General features: G+C 38.8%; 1 protein-coding gene across 3 annotated transcripts in view; it reads left to right on the forward strand.

Moving 5' to 3' along the window:
- The window catches only part of LOC139727464 (uncharacterized), a 55,456-nt gene that overhangs the window by 38,735 nt on the left and 4,298 nt on the right, over positions 1–12,423 (forward strand). The window contains exons 10-16 of one of the 3 annotated variants that reach the window (XM_071638440.1): positions 1,169–1,323; positions 1,941–2,023; positions 3,993–4,028; positions 5,807–5,992; positions 8,568–8,682; positions 9,978–10,160; positions 11,068–11,201. In XM_071638440.1, coding sequence (XP_071494541.1) covers positions 1,169–1,323; positions 1,941–2,023; positions 3,993–4,028; positions 5,807–5,992; positions 8,568–8,682; positions 9,978–10,160; positions 11,068–11,201 — 892 coding nt within the window. The remainder of the gene's footprint in view (positions 1–1,168; positions 1,324–1,940; positions 2,024–3,992; positions 4,029–5,806; positions 5,993–8,567; positions 8,683–9,977; positions 10,161–11,067; positions 11,202–12,423) is intronic. The other 2 variants (XM_071638448.1, XM_071638456.1) reach the window with 2 other exon arrangements.

The following is a 12,423-nucleotide window of genomic DNA, read 5'->3' on the forward strand; positions in this document are numbered from 1 at the left end:
ATTACCTATAATTACTTAAAGGGAATGTTTCCCCAAACATTTTCATGGGTTTATGATTACTAAATGTGTTCAGCAGCAATCATTCTTATTTTTTTCAGTACAAGAAAAGAGCACTTGGCTTGCCTTCTCGAGAAGGCATAGAGAATGATATTGCTTACAACATATCATCTCAGAATCAAGTTTTGTGAAATTCTTTATATATTTTCCGTGATATCAATTGTGATGCCGTAGTGGTATCACAACTTGTAGATTTTTGATCGAGAGGAATGCAGCACATGGAATTAAAACTCAACAAAGTAATGACTTTCGAACAGATTGTTGGATTTTCAAAATATCTTTGTGTATTCAATTATTCTTTATACAGTGATTAGAAACTATCCTTTATAGGCATTTCAACAAAGATATACTTTAACTGAACTGGCTTAAATGTTCAGGTTTTTTTTTCGTTAAAAACTTCTTATTGATTACTGTAGCTTCTCCAATAAAGATGTCCTTTTTTTCCCCTTCTTTTGAGGAGTCTCTGTTTCTTTCCATGTACACCATATGTGTACATTAATCATATATACATTGTATACATACATTGTATATCTATTTATGTGTTCATCTGTTTGCTAATGTACCTATTTGTATTACAAGTGCATGTCCAATTAGTTATATTTCCATGTAAATATTGTGAAGTATGATGGCAGTCAAGCATACCTGTTGAATGCGCCATGCCATCAACAAAATGTTAAATAACATGGCCTGCCAAGGACTTGTAGAACATTTTAAATACATCAAGCATTCTATTTATCTTAATCCATTTATTTTCATTTATCATTTTTATTTAGACCAAGCATTATGTTTATTCAAATCCATTTATTTAGTCATTTACTAATGTTCCTTGTTGCATTATGTCCAGTAAGTCATACAGTATTTCCATATATATTTTATTTCTCAAGTATCATTATGGCAATCAGTCGTGTCAGCTGAATATACCATGCCATCAAAAACAATGGTGGATAACATGACCTCTAAGGACTTGTGATACATTTTTAGATATACCAGGCATTCTAGTCATCAACATTTACAGCTGTGGGATCAGTTGTTGGTGTCTTTACGATGCAGGTGGCGACTAACCCCATTAATGTCTTCATTCTTTACCTTTTTGTACTTCTCTGAACGGCAGCAGCCAGATTGAGGTCACAGAACACGGAAGTCGACAGGTCGGAGGAAGTTGTCTGCAAAGGCCGGCCCACGACACTGTCCAACTACTGTCGCATGGCGGGCCTGTCGCAACAAATGCACTGCAGAAGGACAAATGCATCACCGGAAAGCATAGAGGTGAGTGACCTTTGACCCTTCTATCCATACATCACAATCTCCTCTCTCCCCCCCCCCCCCCCCCCAATCTATTAAGTTTGCTTAATGGTTTTGGGGAAGGTTTGATGACTGCAGGCACAGTGTATTTGTGGAGCAACAGTCTGCTTTTGATAATGATTCATAATGAGAAGGGAAAATGAGAAGCAACATTAAGAGGATATGATGTTTTGTTTTTAATGGGGAACTGGTAATATTTATTGATACAGACAATATTTAGGTTTCAGTTTGATTTCTAGTATGTTCTTAGGACCTCATTGTGGCACTTCTATCAATATCACAACTAAACATTAATTTTTCGATGGCTTATAATGCTCTTTTGTCAGATGAATTAGGGAAATATTGATTCACAGACCAACACTTGAGTGTCTGCATAAATTCAACTTGTCTCTTTCAAAAATAGGAATTTCTGGAATGGTCATTAAAAATAAACTTTACTTAAGTTATCTCACTTCTGTTTAGATATACCTGTACTTCATGTCTTGTCAATCATGAAGAATAGTCAGCAGATTCTGTGTAAAATGTTCTTGTGTGTCACTTTGGTTTATTTGTTTGTTTTTTTGCTCGGATCCTTTTTCCAGAACGATTACTGGCAGATGCTGGACCTTGGAGAGCCTCATGTGGCCATCCACACTGGGCAGCTCAATGCCACGCTCTCTGCAAGGTGAACATTGCTTTTAGCGAACAAGAAAAGCCTCGAAAGAGACTAGGGGGTATTACTACCCTTTGTATCATCACTGTGCAGCTGCCACTATGTAATTGTTAACTGTAATTCAGGACTTGCCTCAAATGAAGGCAGGTCTCTCAAGTTTTAATCAGTGGACAAAACAAACATTGAGCTTCCGGAAAAAAACAGGGGACAGTATTACCATGCACAATGAATCGTTTGAATTGAAAAAGGAAAGTCTGCAGTTGAATAAACAGTCTGGGATGACATCTTCTTCAATAAAGGGAGTCAGACGATTGGATGAAGTGTGGACACAACTAGAGTTCAAAAGTTTATTTCATTGTTGCAGTTAACAGGCAATATATTTTAACTCAAGGTTTTTTATGAAAAATGAAAGAAAAATTGCTCTCAAAGGGGAAGTCATTAGGAATACTGAGACTTACTGTTTAAAGTGTCCCTTAGAGGATTCAAAGTATCTTTTTTGTGTAATTTATTTTCTTTTTTTTTTGGGGGGGGGGGGTTGGGATATCATGATATTTTGATTATTTGTGATGATTATACAACCATTGTAGTGACTTTAATAGTGCAGTGTTTTTATAAGCCCTGTTGTGAAGTGTGTTCAAGCAATATTTTAGACTCCCTCTCTGCATGCATGGCAAGACATAACTGGTCTGTTGTGGTTTGTGAAGGGTACTGACAAAAGGATGAATACTGTAAACTTGAAATATTCGGCAATGTGGAAACTTTTGCTCATTTGTGCTCACTGACATCATCGTGAAAGAAATTACACAAAAATATTTTGAGGTATTCAAATCATTAAGAAAATGCTCATATGTGTAAAAAAATAAAATAAACAATGAAGTTCTCTGAATTTGGCCCAGCACAAAAAGGTGATCGTGCAAAAGTTTCCACTCTTTCAGTATCAATCCAAAGACTGACAAATGCATTGATTGATTGAAGTGTGTCAGATTGACTACATGAGTGAAATTAACAAGCGAGCAATATCGCCTTTCACCACTCAAACAGCGAAGTGCTTAGCCACCCCTCGTTTAAAGTTGACTTGTATAGATAGAATAAAACAAGACAAACAGATCTAAAGAAGTTTCATTACTGTTGGACAAAAAGCAAGAAACCTTTGAAGTCCAATAAATAAGAACTGTAAAAATTTCATTGATGTTGGACAAAATATAAGAAGGCCCCGGAATGTTAAATTGTCCCACATTTTCATTATACAGCAAAATTGGTTGTTACAATTACTATACAGATGCAAATAAGATTGGATGATGATTTTTTTTTTTTTTTTTTTTTTGCTGCATACCTTTGTTATATGTTTGTAAATGAAAACATGATGAAAATTATGTTTTCTAAGCGAGAACCCTTTGTCTGTACTCTATCAATACAGCCGTACAATCATTTTATTCTTTTTTCATTTTATGTCAATATGAAAATTTTTTGGAAAAGTTTAAGTCATTTGCAGGTCAACTAGAGACTTAGCACATGCGTAGCACATGTAGCACCAAACTGTGTGTAACTTGAAATTTCATAACATGTTTTTCTTTTCTTTCATGACTGTAATGAAACTCCTGCCGTTCCGAGAAGAGAAATTTGAGGAATAGTTTAAGTTATGTACAGGCCAGCTGGAGAGTTAGGAAGAGGCTGTAAAATCGTCTTCTCAACTAATTAGTATATGCTGCACCAAATCGTGTGAAATTTGGAAATTAATAAGGTCTTTCTTGCATGTGTTTTTTTTGTGTGTGTTGGTGTGTGTGTGTGTGTGTGTGTGTGTGTATTTATGACTGTAATGAAACTCTTGTAATTTTTGTGAAGAGTTTACCCTATTTATAAAAGTCAACTTGAACAGAGTGTGGTCTTGCGCTTTTGGGCATCCTGTTATCTCCACATGATCTGGAGCGTTTTTTTGGAAGTCTCAAATTTCTTCTCTGTGTTTTGTTCCTTCTAATTGTAGTGGATTTACTACTAATAGAGCCAACATGTATGCAAAGTAAGTGTCTCCCCCGGCCCCTCCTCCTGTTCGTGGTGCTGTCTTGAGAAAAAAGAAAAACAAAGGAAAGAAAAGAAAAGATTCCTTCGTAGAATTAGTGCCATTTGCTAAAACGAAAGAAAACGTCATGCCCGCTGGCATTCAAAAATAGAAAGAAAAAAAATGCCTAATCTTGCTAATAGCATGATCTCTGTCACATAGTTTGTGCACAGGCTTTGCCACAATCATGCACCTACCAACACTATTTTTTCCCCCCAGATAGTGTGCATTTGGATTTTGTAGATTTTGAAACTGCTCACGTCTTGTTAGCACATGCTACCCTCTCTTCCCCCCCCCACCTGAAAAAAAGAGAGAGAAAGAATAAAAGAGAGAAATCATGCCTGCAATTTTTGTTTGATAGTTAGATATGCTCAACAGGAATGCCTTTGTTATTTCTAGTTTGCCTAAAAGAAATAATGACCCCCGCATGGAAGAAATAAATGCAGCTAACATATTTAAGCACAAAACTTTGCCACTAACCTCCATGAAAAAAAGATAAAAGTATTGGAAAATTACCAAGATATATATTCACATCATGCCTTATATTGATTACTTTTGCTGTTCTTTTATCTTTCCAGTGATTGCTCTCCCCCACTTAAAAGAAAAAAAAATAGCATGCCCATTAATATCTGCTAATGTTGACCCCTGCAACTTACTCGGCACTTGAAATCATATGCAATATGATTTTATAGTATGCATCGTGTCTCTAATTGCAAAGCACTAACAAACTTGAGTTACTACCCTGAAAAGAGCAGTAGTATACTGTATATCCCCATATGGCCACATACATGGATATATAGATGTCTATTTTACTCTCTGAAATTTTTGTTGAATAGTGCTATGAATGACAAAAGTAATACAATGGATGCAAGATTTCATTTTTCTTTTTGTTCAGTTTGCAAGATTACAGTATTTGTATTGTTACTTTATCATTACCATTTTATAGTAACATGTGTGTTGACTGAGAAATGAGCACATAGAATTTGTATATACATTTGTATATTTCATAAAAGACTTTGTTCATGCGTGGAGATGTTATCTCACACATGATCTCCGTTTCTACAAAGTCAAAATACAGACAGGCACACTGACAAATTGAGAATAGGAACACTGGCAGTGACTTGAAATGAATGCTAAAGAAACATGTCATATTTCAAGAGATTGATATATCCTGGACTGTGCATCATCCAATTGGCTGTAACAATCAAAACCTGTTGGTTGTGTAGAAATGTGGGATCTGAAACCATTTCAGTGACTGTTCTGCTGATCAACTGCATTAAAAAAAAAAAAAGATATTGAAATAAAGACAAACAAACAAACAAGATAAAACAAACAAACAATTGGTTTATTTTCATTTTGATGCTTCATCATACAACGCTGTCTGTATCAAACCTAGAATGAAAGTAAACATAGTAGAAAACAAAAAACAGGGTGAAAGATGAAGAAAAAGGATAAGAGCTCATTCGTCAAAGGTCAAAGGTCAACCATACACCAGTTCACACGTGATTTTCTCCTTATTACCAGTGCACTCTAATATGTCTGTATTGTTCTCATTCAAGGATAGCTAGTTTCACTCTCTGTTTTTTATGTACACACTGAGTGTGTGACTGTGAGTATGTATGCGTGTGAGTGTACAGCAGTGTTCAGCTCATGCATTGGTACAGTATTTCACGTTACCAATCCAAGTATGTTTACTTTGTTTGTGTGTGTACGTGTGCGTGTACATGTGGCACTGACAGGCACAACTGGAACTGCAAGAACGTGGGCAAGAATCGGGCCAACGTCCTGCACCTGCTGCCGGGCCGGCTGAGGGTCAACGTCCCGGAGCTGAAGCTGTCCATGCTGTACGGGACGGAGGGCTGGCTGGTGGACGGTCAGGGACTAGCCCAGCTTGAGTTCCTCCACACGGGCTCCGCCAAGATCTGGTGAGTGAAAAATGAGCAAAGAAAGTGGGATTCCATCGGGATATGAACCAGAGACCTCCGGATTGCTAGACCGCTGACCAACTGAGCCATGGAAAACCTTAGTGCGGTGTCCGTCTCAGAAACCCATTAATTCTCAGTGCTTGTGTGGTCAGAGGCTGACATAGTAAACCCAACAGATAGAAATCAAGTTTGGGATAAATGCGAGGGATCATCAAATTGATGCAGCTTGTTGAATGTATAATATATGCAAACGAAAGGAAATTGATCAGAAATGTATTTAATATGAATGAAAAATAAGTAAAGAAAATGGGATTTCATGGGTTCTTTGCAAAGTTTTCATTTATATTATAGACATTTGTGGTAAGTTTCTCTTTGCATTTATTTAGATTTGGTGAGTATGGTTCAGCTCTTGTTCCAGGACACATGTCATTTGCTGTCGATTCCAAGAGTGGCAAGCTAGCTCAGTTAGAAGTGTGTCTGCTGTATGCCCCTCTTCCACTGACCATCTAAAGCTTGTCTTATCCCCCAAAATTCAAAAAATTTCAGCATTCTGATGAGTTCTGATGAAATCTGAGCCAACAAGCTCCACAGACTTGCACCAAGGCTCACCAAGAGTGAACAATGCCAGAGCTAGCCCTAGAACTAAGACTCAAGTTGACCTGTGGGGTAGCTGTTTATCGTCAAACACTCAAAACAAAAGACTGTCTCTGGACATCGGCTAGACACACTTGATAGCCGCACAACATAAATCTTACACACATCGGACTGACCAACACAATAACCCTAATCCAACACTGACCCGACTTGCAACCAGAAATAGTTTCTGATGGCAAACGCTAAGCTCAGAGCTTAATTAGTTCCTTCATTGGACGATCCTGCCTCATCGGCCCATGTCCAACACGTCTGACATTGACCCGATAGTTGAGCAACACAATTCAGATTTATTTGACTGTGATATGATACACTTCAGTGGGTGACCAGGAGAAAACAAAACAAAACTTTTTTCAGATGAGTAACTGGTGAGCAAAGAGCTCTGTGGAAGAAGGGTATTACAATCAAGAAGTCATGGGTTCAAGGCCTGGAGAGATTAGATGATAAATGTCACATGAAACCAAATCCCTACTTGCTGAGAGGCAGAGCACCGTATCGCTCAGATGAGGCCTAAAATTGAAGTCATATGTGTGAGAGAGTGATGATGCATGCACATTAACCCTCTCTGTGCAAGGGACTTTGCACAGTGTGTACAATGCTATGGTGTTTTCTGTGCTAATCGATACTCAAAAGCAGACAAAGGGTTAAAGAAACCCACTTCACACCTTTACAAAGAGCAGCACAACAACTAATAGTGAAGTGGCCCATTTCACACTCCATCCAGGAAATGGCTCAAATAAACATGCTGACTCCTTGCGGATCATCTCAGGTGACAGGTTGTAGTCAATGAATGATATCTCCCAGGCACTTGTGCATTGCAAAAGCAACAACATTGATTTATTCTAATCTCAATGCTATACGTGCCTGAGCAAAGCACTGTCACTTTCACACTTGTTTTATACCATGTAGTAACTGCCCACTTACCTTGGCCTTGATGCGTATCACACAAATTCTGTCAGGCGTGACAGTCCGTCAATCCCCCAGAAAAGGTCAATGTAAAGAATATTGAGTGGAGGGGATCACATAATCCATAGACAGATTCAGTGATAAAAGGTATTGTACATAATCATGTTCTTCATTGAGATTTAGATGTCTCTAATTTTTGCCCCTCATTAGAGAAAGCATGCCAGCAAAAATGATAATCAGCGGGCAGAATTCAGTTTAAAATTCAAGTATGATTAGTTGGAATGCTTTCAAGGACAAACCCTGGAATTTGGACAATCTATCCTTAAAGGAACTATGCAATTCAAATACATGTTGACCAGTGTTGCTTCATAATACCCTAAACATCTCGTAAGTGGCAAAAAAAAAAAAAATTCTAAGTATGTGCCCTATATTTTATGATAATTTTTCTATTACTTTCCTTCAGAATATATTGATGTGCCCTCAAGCGAAAAAGCTTCCAAACCAAGATTCTGTCGGTAATATCAACTGTCAATCATTGTTAAAGTATCCCCCCCCCCCCCCCTGTATGATAAACAAAAGATAATGAAGTGTGCCTTTCCCTAGACCAAGCATAACTTGCATGTTTCCATGTGACTAATATCAAGGGTCGGGGAAGGTGCATCCCAATGTCTTTTGTCAATGATGTTAGAGAAATTAACTGATGATGTCACTGGCAGAATCTTGATTTCGAAGGGTTTTTGTGTGTGTGTGTGTCTGTGTCTGTGAGTATTTAAGCAATCTAAAAAAAGAAAATAGTAGAAAAATTATGCTAACATATATGGCTTATATTTAGGTATTCATTTGACCATAGAAGTGATGTTGAGATACCACGAAGAAACTCAAGTCAACATGCATTTGCATTGCAAAGTTCATTTAAATGCACAAGTGTTGTACTTGGGATTTTAGTCGGCAGTAGAAATATGATGAATGTGTATTTGAAGGACAGATACATGATGGCATTCCCTTTTCTCCCCTACAGGTATGGCGTTCCGGCCAGCCACTGCAATAATCTCCAACATGTGCTGCAATCAGACGAGCCCAGACCGGGCGCCAACGAACCTCACTGCCTCTACAAACAGAACTTACATTGCATGGTGAGCACCTTTGCTGGCTCATCCTCTGTATCCCCTTTTTCTCTCTCTCGCTGTGCTTGTGTCTGTGTTTCTGTATGTCTGTCTGTCTGTCTCTCTTTGTACTCACTCTCCTCTCTCTTTCTTTCTCACTCTATTCCTCATTGTACCGTATGTCAAAAAAAAAAAAAATTACAACGATAACGGTACCCTCCGCAACGATAACTTTATGAAGATAGTGAATCAATCCAAATACAATTACGGGGCATGAAACTATAACTCATTGCCCACATCTTACAGAAAACCTCATTCGATTTCCTTCAGCGGTCAAAGAGAAATGAGGAATTTTGTAGAGCATGTCAGGAATCTCTTCCCTCCAGGTTCTGTCTATTGTGTTCACACATTAACATGCAGTTCCAAGAGCATCCAATTGCTAAACTTGAAGAATCGGATTCATGACATGCTTTACAACAATCCACATTTCTCTGTGACCTCTTAACCAAATTGAATGGGGTTTTCTGCAAAATAGAGCTAAGATGTTATATTTTAAGACCCTGAAGTAGCATTTAGACGGTTAAATCATATTGGGTGTTATCAATGCGAAAATCCGATTGTAATTTTTTAGGGGACATACTGTATTGTGTTTCCTTGTCTGTGACTGTTTATAGTTGTATTTCTTCTTGCTTACTCCATTCTCCCTTTCTTCTCTTTCCTTCTCTTTCCTTCTTTGTTTGTTCATATCTGTCTGTCTGTCTGTCTGGCTGTCTGTCTGTCTATCTTTGTTTCTCTGAGTTATGTCTGAATGGATCTATACTAACCCATCGAGGACGGGCTGGTTTTGCTACAGCACGCATTTCCCATAGACTCCTACTCGAGTATACTTCGGACTCGTCCTCAACGGGTTAAGACCTGCATTATTTTACTGCCCAATAGACCATTTCTGTAATGTATTACAATTCATTGACGTTTCGTTTTCTTCAGCCTGGTAAGAAATCATCTGATTCTCCAGCTCCCTTAAATTAAGTCCCTTAGCAAGGAATTCCCGTAATTGTTGCTAGGTAGGGCAAGCCTCTGCAAGCCTTGTGGCGTGTGAACATACATAAGACTTTACATACGTTACCAAAATGGAATGGTCTATTGTTCCTTGGGAATACAGGAGGCAGAATACAGTCTTTGAATGAATGATTAATTTTCTATTCATCATCACCTTAATGATCACACTTTTATCATTACTGCAAAATTGAAATTACACATGCACCCGTCATTGATGTGCTTTACCACTCTGACCCCCCTCCCCCCCCCCCCCCAATCCTTCACAGGTGCCTCCATCAGTACTAGCTGCCAATGGTATTCCCGTCTACCGCCTCCTCCAGCAACCGGGGGAGTTCATCATCGTTGCCCAGGGGGCAGCCCGCTCCACCCTCTGCACGGGGTACAGCATGTCGGAGGGCATCCCATTCGCCTCGCCTTCCAGTCTACAACACTGCTTCAAAGCTTTCGAGGTACGATGTAGGCCCGGGCAAGTAGTGGCAGCGTAGCCAATCCTATCTAGTGACCTTGTTCTCTATATTTCAGCAAAAGTTGTACTTTGTTTTTAGATTGTGTGTGATTGTTGTATACGAAATAAAAAAAAAAAGATGTGTACATCTATAAAGTCCTCTGTTGCTCTTGTCTGTCTGTTTGTCCATTTGTCTGTCTGTCTGTCTATCTGTCTATCTACACTGTACCTATTCATATATCTATGCATTTAGCTATCATTTGCAGGTATGTAATCATTGTTGGTAAGTTCTCTTTAGGGAGAGAGTCTGATATACTTTTGAGTTTGTATCACTATTATCAATGGAAGGTATACATTTGTGTACTTTACACAACAATCTCCCCTCTCAGATGTATAGGTACAATTGTACCTATGTACAGTGCATGTAGATATGTTAGTATGTATGTATGTATGTATGTATGTGTGTATGTACACACATGAAAGCATGTTTTGTGCGTTTTTCTACATACTCACCTACAATGTTTATGCATAAATATGTTTGCATATGGAAAACCTACAATAAATTTGTTTATATTGTGTGAAGAATAAGATATTTCTGTTATGGCAAGTATATGTACGTCAAGGAAGGCGCATCCCCTCAAAACTACTCTATAAGTTGTTATTTTCGCAAAGAGATATTTTTGTGAATGAAGATATCACAGACATTTTTGCAAGATGTTGTTTTCACAAATTGATACCGATGCTTTCGTAAATGCACTATTACCCGAGCGCATGGTGACATTTTTGCGTGTTGTTAAATTTGTGATCCAACTGTGATCCATGAAATTCGCCAAAATGAAACCCTTTTGAAAATAACAGCTTATTCAGAATTAAGAGAAATGATTGAAGATCATTCCCCCTTCGTCCGGCAGATTTCGCGGGAGTTGAAACAGCCGACCCTCTTCTCCCTGGAACATCTCCTCTGCATCCTAGCTAAAAATGCTGCCACGGACCAGATAGATCCGCACCACCTCAGGGAACTCAGAACCGAGCTCGCAGCTATCAGGTGAGGGGATGTGGCGGGTCTGCAGACGGCTGGAATCTCCTGAAGTGAAAATGCACCCCCATGTTTGTAACAAAGAGCTTTTCCTCAGTAACTGCTAGAGTGCGGACTCTTCATAGGCCCTGTACTATTGTCTTGTGAGCGCACGGGAAGCACTTTGCAAGTTCGCGTAATACGCGCTGTAAAAATGTTACTTCAGTACGCAAAGTCCGCCATTACTAAGTTATTAATGGCAGCCCCCATGAAATCACTGACACCATTGTGTAGTTCGCCCTCTAGTGGTGGGGAGGGGAAAAATTTCTTTGGTTTGTAATTACTTTCATAAAGGCCCGGTCACACTGCCCAAAAGAATTTGAGAATTTTTGCTGATTTACGCGATGAAAATCAAATAACAAATCACTAACAAACCACGCACTTTCAGTGCATATGCACGCTAAGGCCCCAAATAGGGCGATTTCGTGGTTGTGCGCGTCGACAAAGGTCTCCGGAAAACCACACATAATCTGCGCTTTATCACTAATGAACTGCGTATGAATTGCGCATGATTCGCGCATGAACGTGATAGCAGCAACATTTTCGCGAACGATCACTAATATTCCACGCATGTTTTGCGCATTGTTTGCGTAAGAACTACGCAAAGTACCAAAAAATTACGTAAAACAGTGCAATACTGCGTAAACTTTTACGCAAAGCCGAGTTTTGAGCTGCTCAAAACCTGGAATCGCGTAAAGCTCCGATCCAGTGCACATCGGCGGACAGCTACGAAGGTCCCACGCCAGACAAACTCATGAAATGCGCAAATCGCGCATGTATCGCGTAAGGCTCAAATTTCTTACGTGGTTCATGCATTTACGTGACTTTTGGGCAGTGTGACCGGGCCCTAAAAGAGGACGAAATAAAAGAATGGAATAGAATTTGATAAACAAACCAAAAAGTGTACTTAGAATTAAACAAGAATTAAGAAAATAACTGAATTTCAAAGACAAAAGACTTGTATTAGTCACAGTCATAATATTTTATGCAAATGAAGATGAGAGTGAAGGAAGTCATGGATAAAAATCTGCATTGACTGACACATAATTCTTCATTGGACTTCCTCTTGGACAGGAATTCAGGAAGGAAGATTTGTATCCTTTATGTGTGAAGTTGCTGGAGAGCTGTAACAATTATACAGTGATGACTTTGAAATAGGGGAGTGGCTTATTGATATGAATTATTGACTGAA

Source organism: Diadema antillarum, unplaced genomic scaffold (assembly GCF_040938485.1).
Source record: "Diadema antillarum isolate AM-2024a unplaced genomic scaffold, OU_Dant_1.0 scf00000017, whole genome shotgun sequence".
NCBI lineage: Eukaryota > Metazoa > Echinodermata > Echinoidea > Diadematoida > Diadematidae > Diadema > Diadema antillarum.